The 27,270-nt window shown below is 41.5% G+C and overlaps 3 protein-coding genes and 1 pseudogene across 3 annotated transcripts; 2 read left to right on the forward strand and 2 right to left on the reverse strand.

The window, feature by feature from the left end:
- Nucleotides 1-626: 626 nt before the first annotated feature.
- Nucleotides 627-2,471, forward strand: LOC148103240 (uncharacterized; annotated as a pseudogene).
- Nucleotides 2,472-4,362: 1,891 nt separating this feature from the next.
- Nucleotides 4,363-6,561, reverse strand: LOC148103241 (nuclear factor 7, brain-like). Its single transcript, XM_087838078.1, has 2 exons — nucleotides 6,556-6,561; nucleotides 4,363-6,390 (listed from the first exon to the last, which is right to left on the reverse strand). Exons 1-2 carry the CDS (start codon nucleotides 6,559-6,561, stop codon nucleotides 5,221-5,223), a joined length of 1,176 nt encoding a protein of 391 aa, XP_087694204.1. The 3' UTR covers nucleotides 4,363-5,220.
- Nucleotides 6,562-7,343: 782 nt separating this feature from the next.
- On the forward strand, nucleotides 7,344-8,366 carry LOC148103242 (uncharacterized). Its single transcript, XM_087839083.1, has one exon. It carries the CDS (start codon nucleotides 7,344-7,346, stop codon nucleotides 8,364-8,366), a length of 1,023 nt encoding a protein of 340 aa, XP_087695209.1.
- Nucleotides 8,367-16,996: 8,630 nt separating this feature from the next.
- Nucleotides 16,997-22,176, reverse strand: LOC102789776 (nuclear factor 7, brain-like). The gene is made up of 4 exons (XM_087839084.1): nucleotides 22,069-22,176; nucleotides 21,494-21,630; nucleotides 21,340-21,392; nucleotides 16,997-18,482 (listed from the first exon to the last, which is right to left on the reverse strand). Exons 3-4 carry the CDS (start codon nucleotides 21,373-21,375, stop codon nucleotides 17,322-17,324), a joined length of 1,197 nt encoding a protein of 398 aa, XP_087695210.1. The 5' UTR covers nucleotides 21,376-21,392; nucleotides 21,494-21,630; nucleotides 22,069-22,176; the 3' UTR covers nucleotides 16,997-17,321.
- Nucleotides 22,177-27,270: the final 5,094 nt, after the last annotated feature.

A 27,270-nucleotide genomic window follows, 5' to 3' on the forward strand; every position in this document is an offset into this window, starting at 1 on the left:
TGTAATGGGACCATACCTATGTTTCTTTAAAACCACATTTTCTGTAAGTGACGTGCCTCAATGCTTAGAGAAACATAATCAAGGTTAAACAAAGGTGATTCTACTTTACCAACATGTAAATTATTAGGAAAATCAAGTTGTTAAAGTAGGTTTTAAAAAAGAAGCAAATAAGCTCAGGTGTGGTTCTAGGAACAGACAACAGGGGCATTAGTAGCAAGAATTGGTGAAGCATGATGGATTCTGTCCTTGTCATATGTCTTCATAATTCAGGGAACTGAACATTTTATTGGAGGACAGTTCCTTTTTACCAACTACTTTTTGTTCCATGATAAAGAAATATAATTTTTAAAGCCAATGGACTCATTGTATGGTATTAGATATGGTACAAGTATTGTGTAAATATGAAGAATACTGCTGTATCAGCACTGTGGAAAAAAGCACAATGTGCAAAAGTGCAGTTAGAAGTCTGAATAAAGGCTATAAAGCAGCAAAGTTGTCACCACCTCATTAGAAGAATACTATTTAAATTTTTTTGTGTTTTGCAATCTGCAACTTTTTAAGTATTATCTTAGTGCCTTGCAACACTGGGGGTAAATGGAGCTTCAGCTCCATAGAGATAAATATGCTGGACGACAAAAGTTATAATGAGCCACTATTCCTACAAATCATGTGAGACTGTAAGGGATATTTTCAGAAGCATATTTCCTGAGAGTGACATAGAAAAACAGTTTACTGGTGAAGAGAGAAAAGTGGCATACCTCACTGCATTTAGGATTGCTCCTCATTTCTCCTAACTAATGAAAGCTAAAGGCAAGAAAGACGTCTCTTTGATGAAAGTCTGGACAGGGAAATGAAGGAATGTCAGCTTGACATGCACATGAAATTATGGAATGATAACCAAGTAAAATCGCTGACATTACTGTACCTGACATTATTTTTCATGGGTCATGACACTGCAGTGCAAATGTATGAGAAGATTGAAAAAAGGTGTTCTGGTATAGGCTTCCAGAATCTGATTCATTTGTCAATGGATGGTCCAAATGTGAACTGGAAGACCTTCTCACTGGCCCAGCATAACATTGAAGAACACACAGACTGTTACGGCCCTAGCAGGGACTCCTCCTGGAGGTGCCTGTTTGGCCGTGACCTACAATTTCTTCTGCTACCTTTCTCTTTTATACAGCTGCCTCACATCAGCAAGAAAAGGTATTTAAGGGAAGAGAAAGGTGAGCTCTGGTGCCAGAGTGTCATGTGAGTGGTTGCAGCTAGTGAGCTGTATTTTGTAATTGCTTGCTCTTGCTCTGTGGAGAGGAGTGTATTTGGTCACTAATCTCTTTTTGACTTTTCAGTTTACTGACCAATGCTTGAGTTTTGCTTTGTTTCTTTAAATGGTGATAGCAGCTTATCCATCTCTTTTAGTTAGTACTTGATTGAAACTTTAATAAAACTCTTTAATTTAACTCTTTTGCCTCCTTATTTCCTTTTTCGTACCTGGACACTTTTTGTTACTTTCCCTCATCACCTTGACCCTTTAAGGGGAACATAACACAGGCAAAAACATGTTAAATGTTGGAAGTTGTGGTTTGCATAAACTACATAATGCCTTCAGAGCAGAGTGTGCAGCCACAGACTAGGAGCTGGGAAATGCTCTGTCAAGCCTTAAATGACTAATCAAGGATATTCCAGCACGTAGGGAAGATGACACAGAAGTCACTGGTTCGACGTCCTTTCTTCTTCAGTTCTATAATCATTGATGGCTTGAAAATGTGGAGGTGGCTGAGCACGCTCTTCAGATTTTGCCCTTTCTGAAAATGTATATCGGTGCTGCCAAAAAAACACTGTAACAGAGCCAACAACAAAGTCTTTCAAAATGGCTCAGATGATTCTGAAAGATGAACTTTTCCCAGCAAAGCTCAACTTCTTTATAATGTTAGCTAGGGAAATCACTAGCTTGTCAGACTGACAAACCGTTGCTGCCATTTTTGTGCCGTGATCTCATAAATATCCTGAGGAGTTTAACTGATAAGTTTATCAAGCCCAAAGTGAGAGTTTGATTTGTCACAGAGTGAGCACTAGAAAAACACATAAAGAACAACTTAGGAGCTGCGAAGCTGAGACTTGAGTTCAGGCAGAACTGTAATGTATTTTTGTTGAAGATGGTCACCAAAATCTTTGAAAGGGCACCACTTAAATATCCTGTGAGAAGGCTGTCAGTTTTGGATCCAAGGGTGTTCCTCAAAAGCAAAGAGTTAAGTGTCTGAAAACTTACCACTATTCTACGACTCCTTGTGGAAGATGGCTTTGTCAAAGAAAAATGCTGAGAAGAAATTCTCAAGGAGTTTGGCCATTTTTATGACCACATCATGGTTTCGGCATCAAATTCTTTCAGGAACATCAACCCACTATGTGGAAGGTTGGATGAATTTTACAATGGAAATTTATCCAACAAACCAGACTTTCACTACCCATAGAGATTGAAAACGTGATGTCATTTCCGGGATAAAACCGCAAAGGATTGTAGGTAGAAGTGGTAAGTGGTACTAGCACCGCTGGCTATTAAAATTAGAGGTGGGTTTTGATTATCAATTTATCGATTGAAATTTATTCTAGCTTGGATTACGTAATATCAATTCGATTCTTAAAACTAAATTTATTTTGCCCGAAATGCCAGAATCTCAGGTTAAACCTCACAAAATTTCAAAAGCCACCAAACAGCTAAAATAGTAAATGAGAGCAGAAACACGGATTCTGCACAAAGATGTAAACACAAAGCGTGGACCCGCCGACGGATCAGAATCAGCGAGATGTGGCCTTTCTCACCCGACGGCACGGATACGGTCGGGGCTGAAAGCCGGCAGCTCGCTGATTCTGATGATTCCTGATTTGATGCTTTGTGTTTACTCCCCTTTTTGCACTAGATTCTGAAGCTGCAGGTTTTATCTCTCTCCAAACAATATTGACTGAACCAGCAGCAAAAGACGATCCAAACTACGCTTCACATTTAATTTCACATAAACATCGTCATTAATTCGCTCTTACTTACAGTTTTCTTCCACCACGATAAAATCACACTTCATGCAGAGCTTGCTGTCTCTTTCTCTCTGTGTGTTTTTAAAGAACAATTTCCCAGCTAAAAATCTGTTTTCTGTAGTGATGTGAATTCTGACTCTTTTTAGTGAGCCGAGCCAAAAGAGCCGGGTCTCAAAAAAGAACCGGCTCTTTCGGCTCCCAACAGGCTCTTCATGTTGTTTTGTTGCTTTAATTATTATTTTGTTATCAACAACAATATAAAATTATGCACAAAAGAAATTACTAATGTAAAACAACATGTTTTTATTTATATGATTACATATAAATATATGCGGTGGCCCCCAGAGACAAAACACGTACAAACTCCAAAGAACATTTCTAGTGTTAACTGAACTTCCAAAACAGAGATACCTAGACCAGTTAAATTACACAACTGAAAGCATATGTGCATTGTTTCTGTATTAATACACAGGTACTCATATATATTGAAATAATTAAAAAAAAAAAAAAAAAAAAGGTTCATTTACCTTTTACTACCACACACAAATCAAGCCAAATCTTGCTTGGCTTGTGTCCACAAGGTAACAAAAGCTCAACACTGCCCCCTAGCATCCTGGAGCATTTCTGTTGTGTTTTGGAGTTTGTACGTGTTTTGTCTGTAGGGGCCACCATAAATATACTTTTATTTATTCACTCCGCACAAAATGTAATAAATAAATAATTTAACCTGTGGGACCAGGCCATGGCTCTTCAGACCCTTTAGCAGATCATTAAAACATTTTAAACACAAGCACGCTCATTTACACAGGTGTACAAATGGGTGTTCACAGACACAAACTACACCTTTCCTGGATGCTACCTCAAGGCACATTGTGTGCTGTCGATCTTGTGTGATGCACAATAACATTTAATATTTAGTATTTACTGTTATTTACACTTAGCTAGACTATTGTAATTATGTTGTTTATTATGTTGTTCTCTTTTTGCTTGTTTTCTCTTATTTTTTTTCTCTCTCAACAGATGATCCTGATGCTGTGTGTCAATATGGCAAGGCCATAATAATCTACTTGGTAAAGCAAATCCAGTGGGTGCCTTCAGACAGCAATTGTAATGGTTACAGAACCACACCGGACCAACAACAAAAGAAAGTCTTTCTGTTCATAATATATAAGTATTTTTTTTATTTAAAATTTTGTAAAATGAAATATATACAACAATTAAAAGAAAAAACACTTTTTATCTATATATCGTAATCCTTACATGTTTTTAAAAAGCGCAACAGAAGCCAACTGAATATTTACATTTACAAAACCAAAATGTCCCTTTTTCAGATGGTAAAACAAATTAATCTGAATAATTAACAAAAATGAATTATTCTTATTGGTTTTCTGTTCAGGCATGGAGGATTATTGGATAATATGTATACCTATATAACTATGTACACTACATATTTATCTGCATTGAACATATATACTGTAACTTACTCGCAGACTCTTCTTTACCATTTGTTTAGGTGGTACAGTAACAGGGCCGTTAATGCCACTGAAAGTTCTCCTGAATAACTCGCTCTCCATCCCTCCATACTCAGTCTCTTTCATGCACCACAACCAAAACAGTAACATTATAACAGAGATACTGAACACATCACGATAAAATCACCTTAAGGATAATTTTAATGCTATACAATCATACACAAAAACACTATAAACCCACACTAGGATATTTTATATATGAGGTTCACCATAATATATGTATAATAAAAGATTATGCTGACTGCCCGTTGTAAGATTTAATAGTTAGTATTTATGTGCAATGTCTGACCGTGTCTTGACCTATTATGATAAGCCAAAGCAAAGGGTTTCTGTCTGTCTCTGTGTTCCTTTGCTGCTTGTGCTAAAGGCTGTACACCCCAGGTGGTTTTGCTTTGTTCGCTTTCTGCTGTGTGTTTTGCTATACTCTGTATGTATGTTCTTGCTGTTCATATGATGCAGTGAATAAACTCTGTTCCAAGAATTCTAATCTTTTCCAGAGAATCTTTTTGAGTGCACAGATTTTAATTGGATCTTAAAAGCAATCCCGCTCCAAAGCTGTGCAGTCTTACAATTCATCGCGATTATATTATTACAATTTGTCAGTGAGAGTACAAATACAACTTAATAAGAGGAAACAACATTAGAAATATAATCATCCTCATTTCACCTGCTCCACTGACACTGACACCGTCAATGGCAACACCTTCACTTCTTCACGAGTGCGAATGTATGGAAACATCTTCTCAGTAAAAGTGTCTCTGAAGGTGTGAATGTGTTTGTTAGTATCAGGACCAGAGAACGACAATTTTCCGCTGTTCCAGTTCAGATTCACTCTGATCCTCTGGAGCTTCTTTTGTACTACGAAAGCAGTGAGAGGAGCTGATGGTGAGTGTGCATAGTATTTATCTTCACATAATTTTATCTTCCATAATCCAGCACATAACTCTTTCTTCTTCTCCACAGACTTTGCCAACACACCCAGTTCCCACCCTGTACTCTCTCCAACTTCGACATCCCAGCTGTGAGTCCCTGAGTTAAAGCCCTCAGAGCCCAGGACAGAGTAGAACAAATTAATCCTCTCTGGATTATCAGGAAGCTGCTGCCTCTCTCCTCCTCCTCTCACACTGGTCAGATCTTCAGACAAGATGAGGTTTGGATGAGCAGTGTTTGGGTCCAGAATGAGAGGAGTGTAGGAGACCATGTACTTCATGTTCTTCCAGATGTTGAAGGTTAGGTTGCCCAGGTGTTTGGCCTGGTCTATCAGAGCTCCTGGGTGCAGCTGTGGATCATCCAGCAGGGGGCAGCGCTGGACTCTTTCCACTGCAGCCTTGTAGTTGTGCAGGAATGAGACGTCTTCAGCTCTCAGCTCCTCCTCTGTGGCTCTGACTGTGTCTGAAAGAGCTGCTATCTCTCTGCTCAGAGCCTCCATCTTCTCCTTCATCATCCCACTCTTCTGCTCCTCTTCCTCCCTCAGTGCAGCCAGCCTGGCCTCCTCTTCCTCTGCTAGAAACTGGTGAAGCGTCTTAAACTGCTCCTTAATCTGCCTCTCTGTGTGTCGGGCCTGGACCTTAATGTGTTCTGCTGTTTGATCAAACTTCACTTGAACTTCTTCACAAACCTTTAACTTCTCCTTTAAGGGCTCCAGATTTTCCTGAAGTTCCTTCTTGTGTTGTTGTGCAGCTTCATCGATGGGTCTGAATCTGTGCTTGGAGTGTTGTGCTAAAACACAGCAAACGAGACACAGAGTCTGCTGATGGTCCAGACAGAAGATTTTGAGCTCCTCAGAGTGCAGACTGCAGAGAGCCTCTGAAGCTCTCTGATCTCTGTCCTGGAAGAATGAGGAACACACAGTAATGTAAGTTCTTAACTTTGTGCACATTTTTTGTAGAATTTATTTTAATTGTTTATTGAATTGTTATATTCAAACACATTGCAGTGTCTACCATATATTACAAGGTAGACCCTGCAATAAAACAACAGAGAAAAATCCAACAGTCATATTACCCCTTATGTGCAACACTGGGATGGGAAAACTCCCTTTTAATAGAAAAAAAACCATCAGCAAAACCAGGCTCAGGGAAGGGTTATTCAATTCATTCCAATTCAGTTTTATTCATATAGCACCAAATCACAACAGAAGCTGTCTCAGGGCACTTTATATTGTAATTTAAACCATATAATAAAAAAATTATATGAACCCTCATAAACAGGACAAAAGACATGCTGTGGAAGAGAGCCAGAGATAAATAATCATAATTCAGTGCAGAGAAATATATAAAGGAAGAAAGGTGTATTTACACAGTGTGAGGTGTTTATACACCTCAAAGATGAGAGACTCACAACATCATGAGAATGCCCCAGCAGCCTACACCTATTGCAGCACAATTGTCATGATACTGGGTCGTGTGACCCAGTGTTTGAGTTTTTATGTGTCTTTTGTATTCATTTGTGTTCTAGTTTAGCTCATCTAGTTAATTTCTAGGTTGCACTTTAGTCCTTTGTTTCTTAGTTGTTTCTGTCATCTCATCTGTCTGTGTTGTACTTGTTGTCAAGTTCGTGTCATGTCTATGTCTCCATGTTTCCTGTTTTATTTTGAAAGAGTCTGGTGTTCTTTGTTCATTGTATTTAGTTTTGCTGCCCTGCTATTGTGCTGTCTCCCCGCTGCCTCGCGAGCCAGAGGCAGTCAGAGTCGGAACGGTGAGGCTCACCACCGACACGCCATCGGCTCACGCTTCATCAACTTCCGGGTCTTCGCCACAGTCTAGCCACACAGCGCGGCACATGGAGATGACAGAAGCCATAGACTTCGGTGAGGAAGAGCGGCAGCAGGTGTTACGGGCTTATCAGGAGGAAAAGCTCCGTTGGAAGCCCTGGCTCATTTCCAAGGAGGAGCTCTCGCCTGTTGCCTCACCTCGGACCAGCAACTCGCCGTTTCCACCCTGCTCAGACTTTACTTCACCTGCCTCGTGTTTAGTGAGGATGTGGGCAGAAGACAAGGAGATTCCCGCCACATCACCCTCTGCTTCTGTGGCATCAGCATCCATTGCACCCACTTCCAGAAAGAACCGTCGCACAGCGCTAACCCCAGGGGTGAGTGACTGTGTTTTGGTGCCTTGCGATCCATCTATGGAGAACAGCGAGATGTGCATTGTTTCGCCGGGGCTGGAAACTATAACTGAATCATGTTCTGAGACTGAAAGTACAGTGTTTAGTTGTTTAGAAAGACCTAGTATGGAAATCATGGATTTGAACCTCTGTGAGCAGCAGAAAACAGCTTGCACCCACCTAGAGGAGGAGCTCCGGGGAAAGCTGTGGCTCACCCCCGATTGTCAGCACACTTTTCAGGGAACATGCCTGGCGCTCGGGGGCCCTCTGAGCTGCCAGGGTCTGCCACCTCTCACTTCCCTAAGAGCCAATGCTTCAGCCTCAGTGGTTTCTTTAAAGAAGACGCGGTGTCCATGTCACTGCAGCACCACACAGCAGCTGGAGGTTGGTGGAACTCTTGTTTCCTCTCAGACTCCGTTAATAATAGAGGTCAGTGACAGTCTTTCGCCTCAAAATCTTCCTAAGTTGCAGGAATGTGACTGTCATGAAAGGTCTGTAGATTCTCCAGAGATAAAGACAATTTCTAAATGTGCTGGAGAAGCAACAGCGACCCAGAGCTCCTCAACACCACCCATTCTCTTGATAAATGATGGAAATGTTGATCTGCCAAATATCAGGCTGAGCCCCATGATTCCTGTCAGTCAGAGCATAATGAGGCTTCAATCCCCTCTGACAATGTCACTCTTGATTTGTTTGTGACTAACGTGGTTACTGCTAAAGCTAATGGCTCTGTCAAACCAACCACAGAAGAGTTTATTCAGACTCTTGGCGTTAACCTAGTGCCAGCCTTCCCATCAGAGGTAAGTGTAACTGCTGTATGCGTAAGCACAGACTCTGATCAGGTTACTTTGTCTTCCTGTGACAGAGGGAATGAACTGTACTCAGAGTTTTTCCTTAACAGTTAATTCACTTTCTAGGAACGGTAAAACTTTTGCTAGAGATGATGCAGAGACTGTTACCAACTCTGGGAAATGTTATGGGGTAGATACTGCCTATGTGCCCAAGAGTCATCAAGGTAATTCAGGTGAGTGTGAGACAGCCAATCAGAATTTGTTTTTCTGCTTCTGAGTTAAAAGAACAAAGGACTGAGAATAAAGACTCTGAATTTATGTTTGTGAAAGAAAATAAAAATATGAATTTGGGCTATGACTAGGGATGGGTACCGGTATCGCACCAGTTCTGACAGAAACGGTAGTGACCAGACCAAAAAGCAGCACACATTTCGGTGCTATGTCATTATCGCAAATTTTCAAATGTATATCGTGATAAATATTTTTGGTCATATCGCCCTGCTCTAATATCTGTTATTAATCTCGCCCCAGTCCGTGAGATCTTCAATGCACATCTCCGGTAGAGCTTCAACCGAGGGAGACTGGGGACATTGAGTCCTAATGGACCATGTTCAGCATCTCCATTGCTGCTGCATTGAGCTGCGGCCGCAAGGTGGTTGGTGCCTGTCGGGTGTCTGGCCCATTGCTACGGGCCATTTGATCTCTATACAACCACTGCAAGAACTTGACTTATTCCCACCCCCCGGTGGGTGATGGGCTCTGCTATGGCTGCCCTTTGCCACCGATTCTGCTCATAATTTTTATGGACAAGATTTCTAGGCGCAGCGATGTGTTGGAGGGCTTTCACTTAGGTGGCCTAAGGATCTCATCTCTGCTTTTCATGGATGATGTGGTTCTGTTGGCTCCATTGGGTGATGGCCTCCAGCTCGCTTTGGAATGGTTTGCAGCCAAGTGTGAAGCAGTGGGAATGAGGATCAGCAACCCCAAATCTGAGGCCATGGTTCTCAGCCGGAAAAGGGTGGAGTGCCCACTTCGGGTCAGGGACAAGTTCCTGCCCCAAGTGGAGGAGTTCAAGTATCTCGGGGTCTTGTTTGTGAGTGATGGGAGAAGGAAGCTGGAGATCGACAGACAGATTGGTGCAGTGGCCGCAGTGTGCGCATGCTGTACCGGACTGTCGTGGTGAATTTACCGGTCGATATACGTCCCTACCCTCACCAATGGTCACGAGCTGTGGGTAGTGACCAAAAGAACAAGATTGCGGATACAAGCGGTGAAAATGAGCTTCCTCCAAAGGGTGGCTGGCCTCTCCCTTAGAGACAGGGTGAGAAGTTCAGCCATGGAAGGGCTCAGAGCAGAGCCCCTGCTCCTCCACATCGAAAGGAGCCAGCTAAGGTGGTTCGGGCATCTGACAAGGATGCCTCCTGGATGAGGTGTTCCGGGCATGTCCCACCGGGAGAATGCCCCGGGGCAGACCCAAAACACGCTGGAGAGATTATATCTCTCTGCTGGCCTGGGAACGCCTTTGTGTTCCCCCGGACAAGCTAGAGGAGTTGGCTGGGGAGAGGGAGATCTGGGCCTCTCTGCTTAGGCTGCTGCCCCCGCGACCCAGCCCTGGATAAAGCGGAAGAAAATGGATGGAAGAATGGACTTTAACATCCATGCAGCCTCAACATGGCATTTAATCTGTTATTAGACTCAATTGGCTTCTCTCGAAATATAAAAGAACCCACCCACCACTTTAATCACACCCTAGATCTTGTTTTCACATATGGCATAGAAACTGAATATTTAACAGTGTTTCTCAAAAACCTTCTCCTGTCTGATCATTTCCTGATAACAGTTAAATTTATGATAACTGATTACACAGCAGTGGGGAGTAGACTTCATCACATTAGACATCTGGAGAAATAGATTGCTACTTTATAAGAAAGCCCTCTGTAAAGCTAGAACATCTTATTACTCATCACTGATTGAAGAAAATAAGAACAACCCTAGGTTTTTCTTCAGCACTGTAGCCAGGCTGACAAAAAGTCTGAGCACTTTTGAGCCAACCATCTCTTTAACCTTTTTTGATGTCCAATACGATACAATATTATACATTTGGATATCTGCCGATATCCATATAAATCCAATTCAGTCTACTTCATACTCAGTAAAACAGTTTTTTGAATGTCTTGCTTCCTTTTTTACAAATTATTACTAAAATATGCCTACCCCTGGTCCAGAGAGAATATTCTCTTCTGAGTCACTTATTTATTAACAGTACTCATTTCTCTGACTCCAACATCTTTCATTACATGAAACAACAATGGGAATACTGAAGACTTCCTGACATACCTGACAGCAGAGATCCTCCTCTGATCTGGAATCCATTGAGTCTGTGAGTGAAGCTGAAAACAGCAGACAGGAAGTACAGTCAGTCCTGGCTCCCCTCTCTCCTCTACGGCCTTCACTGAAACTTCCTTTGAGTCGTGTTTTTGCTCAAACTCACATTCAGTGTGTGGAGCGTCAGCAGCTTGAAGCAGCAGTGTTGGAGTTTTCCACTTTTCTCTCCTGTAGCTGGACTCACTCAGAGGAAGCTGCTAGTTTGGTCTGAACTCAGTCTGATCGTCTGTGCGTCTCTCTTTACTGAGGAACAACAACAGTGTGGATTTTCACTCGACTGTCTCTCACAGGTGCTGTTGCTTCACCCACAATGTGGGTGTACTTCATTCCAGAGCTTAGACAACATCTGCTGTAAGACAAGTTAGAACATGCAAACTTATAGGAAGCTCAAACATAAAGTGTCATTCTGTGGTGTGGTGTTTATTCTGCAGCAGCTACAACTAGGAGTGTCTCGCATTGACACACAAAGGTGGACTCTCTTTCTATCTCAAGCTGTCGTTCAGCCTTTGGGACCCTTGAAATAATACACATTTCTCTGTATGTATTATTTTTTCTTAATGTATTATTGTAAGTTCTACCTTAAAATTGAAAGTGCCTTGAGGTGACTGTTGTTGTGATTTGCTGCTGTATAATTGAATTTATTAACTTATTTTCTAAATATACTGACAGCCCTTTAGTGATCCACAATAGTTAAATAAAACGGTCCAGTTATGAAGCTTAACTTCAGTCTCAGCCAAAAAGGTTTGCTCAGCAACAAATAAAACACAAAAATAAAAAACAAGTTGGAAATCATCTAGATAAATTATATCGGATACTTCCACTGAGTGACGAAGCCTAGAGGGGGTTTCTGACGTCAGGCTCAGACATATCCAATAATGAGTTTTGAACAAAAGGCATCCTGATATGCTTGGCTGAACCAAGCACACACACAAGTCATGACCAATGCTTGTAGAACAATAACACATGTGGGCATTCTGAGCATACTTTAATTTACAATCATTGGAACAGTACAGGTGACTGACGTCACAAGTAGAAAGAAGTACACCTACCGAGAAACAGCCTGGGGTTAAAGTGTTAGGTGGATTATTTTCATTGTGAGAGAAGCCAGCGGAGTTTATTATTAACAGGTTAAATGCCATGTTGAGGCTGTTGCTTTTAGTATCTACGTGGATGTTAAAATCAGCACTAACCTTTTTTTTTTCATTTTATTTTTAAGTTATAATTTATCAATTACTTAATAAATAATATTAATACTCAAAATAATTACAATAATTTTATTACTATTGGTTCCTGCAAAGCCTCACACTTTGAAGATCAAAGTTGATGGTGACAATAAATAAAATATTTGAAAGCTAGTAAACATGATGAAACACTACAGCTATGACAACTCTATGATTTTGAATCCTTAGCATTTTCTTTCTAGAAAAACATTTTTAAATTTAAAAGTTAAATTAATTAATAATTAATTGTATTTTTAATACAACATATGCCTGTAATTTTACAGTGAATAGACAAGATACAAAAACTATAATTTATATATACTTTATATATTCATTATACAATATATAAATTATACAATGGCACTCGCTGACTTTCTCTCACACACACCAAAAGCTGTCAGACAAGACAGGGTTAATTTTGCCTTATTGCATTACATTTTAAATATGCATTTAGAGCAACAATCTAGAACAGGGATCCCCAACCCCCAACCCCAAAACGGTTTTGTCCAGACCACAAAGCTTTTTCTTATTTACTATATAGTTAGATATTTTATTCCTACCGGCTGCTGTGGCTGACTTTTGAAAAGGTGCAATGGGCAGTAATGTGGGGCTTTCTGGTCCACACTCCAAGCTAGCTGGAGGTGGTATTGTGCCACCAGCCGCCAAAACGATGGCAAAGAAGAACAACCTACGCACGCCCTTCAACATGGGTTGCTAAGTTACTATCTTGGGAGCTGGTGCTTGCTGACAGTACAATGATGACACAGATGAGTGAGTAAAACAAGATGTCTTTGCCAAAAATATGCAAAGTGGTCTATGAAAATCGGACACTTAAAGATGAATAGACAAAATTCGCTCACAGCTGACTAACAAACATTTGTATTCAAGTTTAAAGGGAACCCCGGCTATTAACACATGTTTGCACTAAAATATGCACTGTGCTTTCAATAACATGTATGTGGTATTAAAATACGCCAAACATTTTCCTTTTAAGCACATTTATATAAAACCGATTTACCAGTAGGCCACCATTGTTACTTGCTTCTCAATGCACTCTGGGTAGTGACGTCATATGGTTGCACCGCATCGAGTTCACAGTTAGCAGCGCACTAGAAATGGCTTCTGTTCAACCTTTCCAGGTTGAACCAGAGCAAACCGAGAGAGAGAATGAAAATAGTCAACCAGCACTTAGTTTTGATGAAGATGAAGACAATCCATCACACGAGGACGCGAGAGTGAGGGAAAACTACTGATGTCTATGCGGCTACTGCTTGCCAATGTCATGCCAAACTAGGCACGACATTGGCAAGCATTGCACTGACCTCATTTCAACCAAAGTTTGAAATGCTAGCTGCAGAGATGTCTATGCAAATTTCTCCCACTGAAGTGAAAGCCGGAGGTTTCTTCCTGTTAAAAGGGATTTTTTTTCTTACTCATAAGGGGTCATATGACTGTTGAGTTTTTCTCTGTATGTATTATTGTATGGTCTACCTCACAATATGCCTTGGGGTGACTGTTGCTGTGATTTGGCGCTATATAAATAAGATTGAATTGAACTGAACTTCTTGGGATTTACTTACCTGGATGATTGAGCATTCATCAAGGTACCTCAATATTGGTTTTATGTGCAGTAAATATGGTTTAGATTATTGCATAATTTCATTGTTAAATTGTTTTCTGTTTAATATTACTACTTGAACTGGATTGCACTTTTCTGTTCAGAAGAAGATTTATTGGGCATATGAATAACTGGTCAGTAGTTACATAAGAAAAATATGTAAGGTTAATAAAATGTTAAATAGAAATGAAAGAAAATGCTTTTGTCGATTCATTTAAAATGTTTGGACCCCAGAATGGATGATGGAGGTAGTAGATTTTAGCTTGGGGACCCCCATCTAGAATTTGACAGTTATATATAATAAATATTATTTGCTTTACTGGGACCACAGTTACTGTCACCCTCCACATCTTCTCAAGCTCTTCTAAGAGTCCTTGGTATTTCTCAAGCTTCTCAGGTTCCTTCTCCCTGATGTTTCTGTCATTTGGTATTGCTATGTCTATCACTATAGCCGTCTTCTTCAGTTTGTCTGCCACCACTATGTCCAGTTGGTTCGTCATTTTGTCTGTCTCTACATCACCTGAACAGAATCACTGTTTTGGGGTCAACTTGGATGAGTGACTAAATGTTCCCCCTACTGAAAACGATACATTCAGGTTTTTGGGATTCCCTTAACTGGATGATTGACCATGCATCAAGACATAAAACTACAGCAGGTGCACTGGCAGGAATCAACTTTAGATATGAGATTATCCTGAAGTGATCTGCTGCACTGACACCTTCACGGGTGATCTTTTGACGTCATCCATAAGGAGAATGTATGGAAATATCCTGTGAGTGAGAACCACAGCTTTCCTCCGTTCCAGTCCAGATTCACTCTGATCCTCTGGAACCTCTTCTGTAGTATCAAATCAGTTTCTGATGAGTTATATGTTATGGGCCCTCCAATCAAGCATCTCGCATGAGCATGAGATAGAGACCAGACTAGCCCATTCTTCAATGTCCACTCACTGTTAGGATGACCAGGATACTCAGAGTCCTATCCACTTTCAGAGTTTTAGAGACACTCACAGATGTGGAAGACTGCACCGAGCAATCTGTGTCAGACTCCTGATCAAAGCTCACACCTTCTTCAAATGAGTCCTGCAACTTGGTGAGACACAGGCTAAATGACCATCTCTAAAGTCTCTTTTGCATTAAATGTCACTTTATGTATCTCCTTCTCTTTACTCCAAGTGTTTTCCCTTCTCTGGTCTCTAATGAAAAAACACCTCTGCCAAGCTGCGTGCTTATGTTTTGCAGTGAAAGCAGCCAGGTGCATGTGCACACTAACATTTGATCAACTGATCCCTGATTGCAATTGACACCCTTTATACTGTTCCAAATGCCTTCAAACGCTTATCGCCGAAGTCAGACGGCAGTCCCAGCGCTGGATTAATAGCACTTGGCTGGATGCCCGTGGCTACTTTAGCTCACCTCTCACCCCCTTACCCACCCCAGTTGCTTGTCATGTGGTTTATGGTGTTGTAATATGAATGTGTGTTGTGACTTAATGTTAAAAGATGCAAAATTACACACATACACAATTAACAATTTAATTACTGGTATCTAAAAACAGACAATTTTGATAAAATTAGTCTAAAGTGACTTATGTCTACACCTGGAATGTTTCATACCATTTACTTTTTTTCACATACAATTACATTTTATTCCTGTATTTCCCTTTATGTACAGCAGGACACCTGAACAGTGAATCAGAGAAGATAAGACAACTCTTTATTGCCATTGCACAGTCATACCTAGTACAATACTACAACAAAATTGGAAACTGTCCATCATTGGCAGTGCGCACAACACAAAGCAAGACAACACAACACAGTAACTTAACTTGAAGTGGATTTTTTTAAGGTGCAAGAAATGTATAAGCAAATTAATGACTTAATAAATTAAAGGAATGAGTGTATTTTTATTGCACATTGTTATCATTATCAGTATTATATTATTATTATTGTTATTATTGCCCCCCAAAAAGTGCAGGTAGGTAGCTGGCTAAGGGCAGAGGAAAGATGAGGTCCCACTCTAACTTTCTGTACATGGTCTGAGCAAAAGTCTATAATCTAGTGGCATGTTGTAGAAGGAAGTCCGATATCCAGCAGTTTTACTATTAGTCTATCCAGGAGTATCTTATTAGAAGTAGAGTAGAGTAAAGTCAACAAAGAGCAGCCTAGTGTAACACCCGCCATTGTAGCAATGGCGTTTTCAGTTGATCTGTTAGCAAAATATTTTCATTGTCTTTCATTTTATATTATGTAAATACATATTTTTATGAAAATATATTTTAAAATTAAACAAAAAGAAAAACACTTTTTAAATATACTGTAATCCTTATATGCAGTGTTGGGAAGGTTACTTTTAAAACATATTCCACTACAGATTACAGAATACATGCCCCAAAACGTATTTTACGTATTTTGTAACGTATTCTGAATACTTTGGATTACTTAATATATTATCATGCTTTTTACAACTACAATTACATGAATGTACTATTGCTGTGATTTATTACTGTTACTGAAGGTCTGTGGCTTCGAACCGTAGTAAAGGGACCTCTGGCTAATACGTCGGGTCCGTGTCGGGCTCGTAGCTGATAGCTTTACTTTGTTGTGTGGGTCAACTTTGCTAGCGAGAGACAGAGAGAGGCATTGAAAGGCTGCTCCAACAGAACTTATTGTTTCAGAGGAAAACACGAACACGGTGTACAGTCGAATCTTAATAGCTTACTTACAACTGGGCTCGTCAGGCACTCTTCTTGGCTGCAGTGGTTATTATTATATTTACATGCTTCCAGCTCCCGTTTCTGCTCGATGACAGCTCGTACTTTTCCTTTTTCTCCCTCCCTCGCTCACAGACACATAACGTGTATGGCACTCTATTCTGCCTGCAGCACGGACTACACTGCCTATGATGCTACATTCTTTAGAGCTATACCGGTAGCATTCTGCCTATTAGCTTAGCACAACAACATCAACAAAAAGGCGCTCTCTCACCCAGGAAACACGCAGAGAGACAGCATCACCCTGTAATCATGGCAACTGTAACACCACAGTATCAAACAGGAAAATACCGCCGAGTAATCCATTTATTTCAACGAAGTAACTGTATTCTACAGAATACATACAACCTTAGAATATATACAACCTTTTTAAACGGTAACTGTAACAGAATAGAGTTACTCAGATTTTGTATTTTAAATACGTAATGGCGGCACATGTTTTCCGTTATTTTATTTTTTTTAAAAGCACAAAAGAAATAAACTGAATATTTATATTTGGATTAAAATGCCTTTTTCTTTCACATTATAAAACAATAAATATAAAGTTTAATTGAATCCTGATTGTCTACTACATATCCTTGCTATATATTTTTTTTAATATCATTTAATGTGGCAGGAGTTCCATTCATTTACATTAACCAGTTTAATTATGAATTAAATTATTAATTTTTTCATCTGAGGTTTGTATTCACTCTCTGAGTAACAACTCAAGCTGATTTTTAACCCTGTGCTGAGTTTTCACTTTTTAAATCATTCATAAATACATTCATATGTGAACCTTCTGTTAGACTGGGTGTATTATTACATCTGGACCCAATGTACATTTCACTGACAGAAAACGACATTAGAAATATAATCATCCCTAACTCATCTGCTCCATGACACTGCCACTTTTAACGGCAACACTTTCACTTCTTCACGAGTGCGAATATATGGAAACATTTTCTCAGTGAAAGTGTTTCTGAAGGTGTGTATGTGTGTGTTAGTATCAGGATCAGAGAACGACAGCTTTCTTCTGTTCCAGTTCAGATTCACTCTGATCCTCTGGAGCTTCTTCTGGACTGAGAGAACAGTGAGAGGAGCTGATGGTGAGTGTGCTGAGTATTTGCTTTCAAATAACTCTATTCTCCATAATTCAGACCATAACTCTTTCTTCCTCCCCATAGACTTTGTCAACACACCTAGGTCCCAATATGTACTGTCTCCAACCTCGACATCCCAGCTGTGAGTCCCTGAGTTAAAGCCCTCAGAGCCCAGGACAGAGTAAAACCAATTAGTTCTCTCTGGATTATCAGGAAGCTGCTGCCTCTCTCCTCCTCTCACACTGGTCAGATCTTCGGACAGGATGAGGTCTGAGTTTGCAGTGTTTGGGTCCAGAATGAGAGGAGTGTAGGAGACCATGTCCTTCATGTTGTTCCAGATGTTGAAGGTTAGGTTGCCCAGGTGTTTGGCCTGGTCTATCAGAGCTCCTGAGGGCAGCTGTGGATCATCCAGCAGGGGGCAGCGCTGGACTCTTTCCACTGCAGCCTTGTAGTTGTGCAGGAATGAGACGTCTTCAGCTCTCAGCTCCTCCTCTGTAGCTCTGACTGTGTCTGAAAGAGCTGCTATCTCTCTGCTCAGAGCCTCGATCTTCTCCTTCATCATCCCACTCTTCTGCTCCTCTTCCTCCCTCAGTGCAGCCAGCCTGACCCCCTCTTCCTCTGCTAGAAACTGGTGAAGCTTCTTAAACTGCTCCTTAATCTGCCTCTCTGTGTGTCGGGCCTGGACCTTAATGTGTTCTGCTGTTTGATCAAACTTCACTTGAACTTCTTCACAAACCTTTAACTTCTCCTTTAAGGGCTCCAGAGTTTCCTGAAGTTCCTTCTTGTGTTGTTGTGCAGCTTCATTGATGGGTGTGAATCTGTGATTGGTGTGTTGTGCTAAAACACAGCAAACGAGACACAGAGTCTGCTGATGGTCCAGACAGAAGATTTTGAGCTCCTCAGAGTGCAGACTGCAGAGAGTCCCTGAAGTTTTCTGATCTCTCTCCTGTAAGAACATAGTAATGTAAGTTCTTAATTTTTTCTCTTTTTTTTTTTTTTGTAGAATTATTTTTAATTGTTTGCTAAATTGTTTTGTTCAGACACATTGCAGGGTCTACTTTTTATTATAAGGTAGACCTTGCAATAAAACAACAGAGAAAAAAAAAACAACAATCATAGACCCCTTATGAGCAAGCGCTTTGGTAAAAGTGGGAAGTTAAAAATCTATTTTAACAGGAAGAAACCTCCAGCAGAACCAGGCTCAGGGAAGGGTGTTTATCTGCTGCAACTGATTGGTCTGAGGGGAGGGTTAAGACAGGGTTAGTGATGGGATTTCCGTCTCTTTTTAGAGAACCGGCTCTTTCGGCTCCGAACCGGCTCTTCAGGTTGTTTTGTTGCTTTAATTAATTTATTATTAACAATAATATTAAATTATGCACAAAAGGAATTACTAACGTAAAAAAAGTGGTTTTATTTATATATGGTTATATATGGCCCCTAGAGACAAAACACGTACAAACTCCAAAACACATTTCTAGCGTTAACTGAACTTCATAACAGAGCTACCTAGATCACTTAAATTACACAATTGAAAGCATGTGTGTATTGTTTGTGTATTTGTACACAAGCATTCATATATATTCAAATAATTTAAAAAAAAAAGTTAATTGACCTGTTACTACCACACACCAAATCCGGTCGTTGGTACTTGCTGGCTTGTCTAGCCACTAAATAACAAAAGCTCAACACTGCGCCCTAACATCCTGGAGCATTTCTGTTTTGTACGTGTTTTGAGTTTTTATGTGCTTCTGAGTTTGTACGTGCTTTGTCTCTAGGGGCCACCATAAATATACTTTTATTTATTCACTCCACATAAAATGTATTAAATAAATCATATAATACAAACAACAACTATTTACATTTCAACTTTTAACTATTTAAATTTTCCGCTTTTTCCTTTTAAACAAATTTAAAGTGAAACAACACAAAACACTGCAAACCACAACACAATTAAATATAAATTAAAATATCAAAACTGAAAGAAGATGCACATTCTCTGTCATATGGGCCTGCATGAATAAACTTTCTGAATCCTTTATCATCTGCAACTGAAAATAGTTGTGGATGATTACTATACCTTTCTAATGTGACGTTGTTGTCCCTTGCTCTCTCTCTCTCCCTCCGGCTCTGTTCCTGTGCTACTGAGAGTGTAACTACTGCCCCTCCCCCCTCTTCCCAGCACAAAGCACAAGCTGCCAAATGTTACCATTGTATTAGTTATATAAACCTTGTTGAAACATTCCTTCCGCCTTCAATCTGGGTTACTGCTCTTAGGTTCATTTCAAGTTTCTGGCCTCCGGGCCCCTCTAGCAGTAATACTCCGTACATGATGGGAATCCCCCAGCAGCCTACACCTATTGCACCATAACTAATGGACGATTTAGGGCATTTAATCTCTCATCAAAGAAGTTTCTTGAGTCCTAAGAGCAATATGTGAGCCCAAAAGGGATACTCCCACACTCCGCTACTGATTCTCTACATAATCACATGAGCCAATGTGTTAAAACAGGTGTAGGTCACAATCAGCCAAGGTTTTGGGTGAATCCATTGTGAAAGCTAGCCCCACCCTATCATGTGATACTTTGGTCAAATGGCCAAGGATGTGAATGGCATTAAGGCGTCTGGGAAGGGATCTCAAAACTGGATTATAGATGGCAGACAGCTGAATGCTGGAATCATTTTGGACAGAGAAGACAGATGGTTTAAAAGACTAGTGGAAGAAGTTATCTATGTCCACTGTTAATGACCATGTTTGAACAGAGGCGGTGGCTTATGACACCGACTGTCTGTTGTGTAGCTGTTTTCAAATACATTGATATTTATTTATTCTTTTTCTTCAAATCTCTAGTAATTACTTCTTCCAAACCATCAATATGTATTTTAGACCCCATTACAACAAGACTGCTCAAAGAAGTCCTACCATTAATTAATTTCAATTTAAAATATTTAAATTTAAATAGTAAAGGTTGCCAGCAGTAAGCAGAATTCAAGGTTCCATTAATCATGACAAGTTATCCAGGTCCCGAAACACTTCTCTTCTCTTGGCTGTCGCACTTTCTCCCTCTTCCTTATCTTTCCTGCTTGGCTTCTCATGTCTTGTATAGTCTTGCTTATTCTCTAACCCTAAGAGACTGTCCCAGACTTGTTCTCTAAAAAACAAAAGAAGAATTATCTCGATTGTCCTGTGGAGACGTTCCCTGTCGGATACTCTATGGTCGGTTGTGTCGTGTGTCTGGCGACACTCTCGATGGAGGACATTGAACGATGAGACCTGGTGACCAGTGACGGACATTAGACCTACTGTAAAATTGGTTTGTTCGCACTAACCAAAACAACTACCATCTTTGTCTCATGCGCCCCCCCAGGCACCAGCTGGATGCTCAAGGCAAAAGCTGACGGGAATGACAACATTCTCCCCTAGATAATAAGACTATTTGTTGTGACTCTCTCTCCCCTCATTCAAGGCCACCCGCGTCGACCGAAGATTGTTGACTTTTCCCTAACCGGGTGAGGGGAGTCACTTACTTTTTAAAATACCTTTTAAAATAGGGCCAGGCAGGTTTGGATAGCTTTTTTTTTTTTTAAAAAAAACTTAATAAATGCATTGATTAAAAAACTGCAATGTGCATTTTCTCAAGTTAATTTTATCTAATATTAAAATATGAGTAGTTCTTTAAAGCCAGGTTTACAAGTGGCTCATATATGTACTAACTTTTCTCTTTCCACTCTCCCTTCAGACAGTCTTTATAGAAGCTGTAGCTACATAAAAGAACAATGGGAATACTGAAGACCTCCCGACATACCTGACAGCAGAGATCCTCCTCTGATCTGGAAGCCATTGAGTCTGTGAGTGAAGCTGAAAACAGCAGACAGGAAGTACAGTCAGTCCTGGCTCCCCTCCCTCCTCTACGACCTTCACTGAAACTTCCTTTGAGTCGTGTTTTTGCTCAAACTCACATTCAGTGTGTGGAGCGTCAGCAGCTTGAAGCAGCAGTGTTGGAGTTTTCCACTTTTCTCTCCTGTAGCTGGACTCACTCAGAGGAAGCTGCTAGTTTGGTCTGAACTCAGTCTGATCGTCTGTGCGTCTCTCTTTACTGAAGAAGAGGAACAGGGTAGAGACTCATTCAACTACACCCACGTGAGTGTTTCATTCCAGAGCGTAGCTGTTTGTCTTCTTAAGACAGGTCAAAACATGTAAACTTTTAAGAAGCTAAGAACACAGAGTGTCCTCCGGTGGTGTAGTGTATATTCCACAGCAGCCACAGGCACAACTATGAGTTTGTTCTATTGGGATCTGTCACGCATTAACACACAAAGGTGGACTCTCTTTGTATCTCAAGCTGTCGTTCAGTCTTTAAGACCCTTGATGATCTTCTTTTTTGCTAATTTAATCATAAATATTTAATCATGATGCTATGAATCCTTTTAATAACAGAACAAAGTTTAAAACAGGCAAACCTTTTCTTTTCTCTAAGATATTTTTGTTTCCCCACCTTTTTTTTTACTCTATGCACCAGCTGATGATCACTTACCTGTTCCTTATGCTTTAATGAAGCCACTACTAACCAGAGTGGTGGATCTTCACTCGATCGTTGAACTACTAACAGTTAGCGTAACATGGCGCTGATGCTTGTTGTCTTGTTGCCGTCATGATCCGGGTGAGTTTCGGTGTTTTCCACAGAGTCAGCAGTTCCACCTCTGGGAGGGGCCATTCATTTCATCTGTTGACATATAACAACAGCACTCTCCACTCCTCTTCACCAGAGTCTCAGCTAACCAAAGTTATTGTAGGCCACAATAGTATTTGTGAACCGCTTAAGTGAATTGCATTGTCTCACCTTGTGATACTCATTTATAGTAACTCTCCAGATGAAAACCTTCCCCAGAAAAGCTTCATTCAGAGGCAGGACTTCTAGACAGTTTTCTCAGCCATGGCTTTGCTCGCCCTATGCACCCACCTGCCTCCCTGCCTCAGCTTCTGGAGTTCTGGATTCCTCCCCACTCACTCGGACAATTCTCCCCTCCATGCTACTCCTCCACCTGCAGCAAGTAAGCATCAAAGGAACACTCTAAACCACAGTCAGCCAGCATTTTCCTGGAACAATACCTGAACTTATCTTATTTCCATATCAGGGAATCCCCATGAACCAGCCATCCAGTATGTCTACACCCTTTTTGGCCACAAAGTCATAGAAGTGTCATTTTCACTGTTCAAGTTTCTCTGATTGCTTTCATAGCTCAGGTTGCATATGTACTTCACAGTTTTGCATTATTTATAGTTTATGTTCATTCCCACAGTTCACGGTTTACTTGTCTTGTACATTCACTTGTGTCTCTAAATAAATTTGGTTACTAAACGTTTACCAATGCCTCCGTCTGTATCCTACATTTGAGTGCTTTTTCTCTGAGTCGGCCTTAGGCCTGACAATTGCCTCTAGAAGCTGTCTCATTTTTATATGTGTCTGTGTGTGTGTGTGTGTATGTGTCTGTGTGTGTCTGTGTGTGTGTGTGGGGGGGGGGGGGGGGTATCTGTGTGTGTGTGGGTGCAGGCATCTGTCTGGACTCGTTTTTGTTCTGCACTACAGTACTGATTAAGAGCAGAAGAAAGAGACGGATGGTGAGTGGGGCGGGAGGGGGGTAACTGAGTTAGTAACTAACTTTTAATATATACTAATATTATGAAAGTAAACAATTACTAGGAAAAGTAACAATTGCATTACTTTATAAAAAAGTTTAACCCTCTGAGGTCCATTGTATAATTGGCCATTTTCTGACTACATTGACCTCTACATCATCTACATCTACATCTACTCTACATTTCAGGTTCAGAAGCTGTTCATCTTGTCTTGTTTGGTATCATTCTTTTCAGCACAACCTCACATCTAGTTTTATAGTTATTTTTTTCATTTTAATATACTGTATTAACACAACTGATTAATGTATCTATGTTCAGACAAAAGTTCTTACTGTAATAACCACAAACATGTTTAACGAATCATTTTCAAAAGTTCAAATGCAAATATAAATTGTACATTTAAAAAACTCTATGCACAAGTTTAAAACTTGTGGTTTACAAAACTTTTGCAAAGTTATATGCAACTATCCATCCATTCGCTTCCGCTTATCCTTTTTCAGGGTCGCGGAGGGTGCTGGAGCCTATCCCAGCTGTCATAGGGCGAGAGGCAGGGTACACCCTTGACAGGTCGCCAGTCTGTCGCAGGGCTAACACACAGGAACAGACAACCATTCACACTCACATTCATTCGCACATTCACACCTAGTGACAATTTGGATTATCCAATTAACCTATCCCCACAAGCTGCATGTCTTTGGATGGTGGGAGGAAGCCGGAGTACCCGGAGGGAACCCACGCAAACACGGGGAGAACATGCAAACTCCACACAGAAAGACCCCGGCCTGATGGTGGAATTGAACTCAGGACCTTCTTGCTGTGCGGCAACAGTGCTAACCACCGTGCCACCGTACTGCCCTATATGCAACTATTTACCTAAAAAAAGAAATTTTCAGAACCATTCCAAACTATTTACAGAACAATTGGGTGTTCTGTTTTCCACCTGGAGACAGCATTTACATTGCAATCTGGCTTTGGTGGCTTCTTAGCAGCACCTGTGACATTCAACAGTTTCCTCACAGAGATTGCCATAGTATCTTGATGCTATGCCATCTTAAATCGGTCATGTAATTGGTTTATCCTGACTACTTTATTCTTCCTCAGCCAATGAGCAGCACTGCCTGTGTAGCTCCCGGTATGCTGAAGACAGCTTCAGCTGTCTATGTGTTGAAAAATAGTAACGCGTCTGCACTTGTTAGTAATGGCATGGCATTACTACTCGCGTATCAGCTTAAAAACGCTACAAAGAACCAAGGATAGAGGAGGATTAGATCTGCCTAATTTTCACCAATACTTCTTAGCCAACAGCTTCAGTTCATCTCAGAATGGTTAAAATGTACCCTCTTAGATGAGCCCTGGCTAGATGTTGAACAGGCACTATGCAATGATCTAGAGATTTCAGACCTACCATTTATTAGCTCAAACATCAAAAGACATGAATGCTTTAAAAGCATCAACATCAGCTTTTCTCTGACAGCATGGTGGGAGTTTCTAAAAATAACGGAGTCTTCATTAATCCCATGCAAACGTACACCTATCTGGAATAACCCTGACATATTACAAAACAATAATATGATTAATTTCCCAGAATGGAGTTGTAAAGGAATTAAACACTTAGAACATATATTAGAGGGAACAGAATTTATTCCATTTGACAGACTAGTTACACAATATGGGATCAACAAGAAAAGATTTTTAGAATATCAACAAATTAAATCCATAGTAAAAAAGAAATTTAACCTCAGTCAAGTTGAATTACAAACACCACCAAGTGTGGTTCAATTTCTTACTCTTAAATCCCCCAAACTATTATCTAAAATATACAGAACACTTTCTAAAATAGATGAATCAATATCCCTTCCTATTGCAAAGTGGGAAGCAGATTTATCAGTCAGCTTAGATCAAAACTGGTCTCAGATGTGCTTAAAAACCTTTAAATTGATTAAAAATCCCAATCTGCAATTAATACAATACAAAATACTGCATAGAGTGCACTATACAGGTCATCGAATGTTCAAGATGGGCTTTACATCCGCCAACAACTGCTCACACTGTCAAGGCAATACACCAGACAATTACATCCACGCTCTTTGGTTCTGTCCACCAGTGCAGAAGTTTTGGCACGAGATATGTGAAGACTTATCAAAGTGTCTGAAATGTAAAATTCCAACGTCCCCTTTAGTATGCTTGTTGGGAAATTTGGATGATGTCACTACAGAAACTAATACAGTCCACATGGTTTTTACTGCCCTATGCATCGCCAAGAAAACGGTCCTCATGAACTGGAAAAATAAAAATAATCTTAATTCTAGCCAATATAGAAACTATCTAATAGATCACATTAGTCTTGATATAGCCTCTGCCACCACATTAGATCAATCCCTCTGGGCTCCTTTGATCGGCTCCATCACCTAGCGGGGTTGGGGGGTCGTGGTTTGGTCCCGCCTTGGCTATTGTGGTTGATGTGGAGGTTGGGATGGGCTTAGGGCACCTGGAGGACCCCTAGAGACGTTATCCCTGGAGGGCTTAACCTGGGAGTTGTGTTCATAACCTGGTTAGTGGCTCTGGTCGCTCTTAGAGGTTGTTCTCCTCGTGGCTGCGTGCAGTGGGGCTGGAGGATGGTCTGTGCTGGCGGACGTAGGTTACTGGCCTGGTGGCCTGGCTGCCCCTGAGTGGATCCGGGGCGGGCGTGGGGGTTTGGGGTTTGGGGGTGCTTCGCCTCCGTGCTGGGGCTCTGGCTGGGCCTTGGGGGCTTCGGCCCTCGTCGGTGTGTCGCCGAGGTTGTGGGCGGGTGGGTGCACGGGGGCTCAGCCCTGGCGCAGGGGGCCTCTTGTGCATCGGCCTAACCGGGGGGCTCTTCAACTGGCAGGGAGGTTGTTCCATCTTTGCAGGAGTCCACTCTGCAGGTGGGGGAGAGACATAGGAGAGGTGGAGAATAAACTTAACCTGGGTGTCTGTGTCTTGTGTAGTCTGGGAGATGATTGAATGTTGGGGTGGGTACAGTTTCCTCTGCGGTGGGGTAGGGTGGGCTGCCCCGGGTCCTGTGGGGCTTGGCGGTGCTGCTGCCGTAGGCCCCGGTCTGGATGGGCCTGGGCTCCCTTGCCTTGGTGGATACCAGGGGACGGGGGTGCCTATTGGGGTCAGCGGGGGAGCTGGCCCTAGGGAGGGACACCCTCCCCTCCCTTCTTTTCCTCCCCATTCCCGGCTGCCTCCCTCTTCCCGCTCCACCACACCCACCCACACAGGTAGGGCTTTGGGGTGCGGGTGTGTCACCAGGGTGCAGGGGAGACATTCCCCCCCCCTCTGTCCTCTTCTGGCCACCTGTGCCTCAATTTTATCTCACAACTTAGACATCCACATTACTTACACTCTCATAACACACACACACATATATATATATATATATATATATATATATATATATATATATATATATATATATATATATATATATATATATATAGGGCCTTGAGGGTGGGCACGCTAACGGCGTCCAGTAGACGGTCTGTGTATTCAAACCTACCTCTAGCGCCGGTGCCCACCTCTCAATTTTAAATCCATGTAGACATTGAGGGTTCTCGGGAGGGGCCGTGCTAACACCTGCTGCTCTCTGGCAGCAGCACCATGCTCTCCCTTGTTTTAAATACACTTTAGAGCAACACGCAGCAACACTACACTTGAGCAGGAGGAGGAGGGTATGGGGTCTTAACACACCCCCGTTCTCTGCTGGCCATCGGGGCAGGGGGGCTGGGAAGAGATGCTGGCTGTCCGATTGGCCTCCCTGCTGCTGCGGAGCCTGGGGCGGTCTGCTTGCCTCCACCCCGGAGGGAAGGGTAACATCTCTTGGGTCTGGGTGCCGTTTACCCCTCTGGGGGCGAGGATACCTGGACCCGGGGTATAGAGTATGTTTGGGGAGTGTGATTGTGTGTACATGTCCATTTACGTTTATTCCTACGTTGGGTGAGTGCTGAGTGTTTGTATATGTGTGCATGAGGGTGGGAATGCATGTCTGTGTCTGTGTGTGCCTGTTTGTCTGTGTCTATATGTCAGGTCGGGTCTTACACTCCACCTCTCTGGGAACTCCCAGGCCCTCCAAGTGTGG

This window comes from Neolamprologus brichardi, chromosome 3, assembly GCF_056152115.1.
Source record: "Neolamprologus brichardi isolate AB-2024 chromosome 3, ASM5615211v1, whole genome shotgun sequence".
Classification (NCBI taxonomy): domain Eukaryota; kingdom Metazoa; phylum Chordata; class Actinopteri; order Cichliformes; family Cichlidae; genus Neolamprologus; species Neolamprologus brichardi.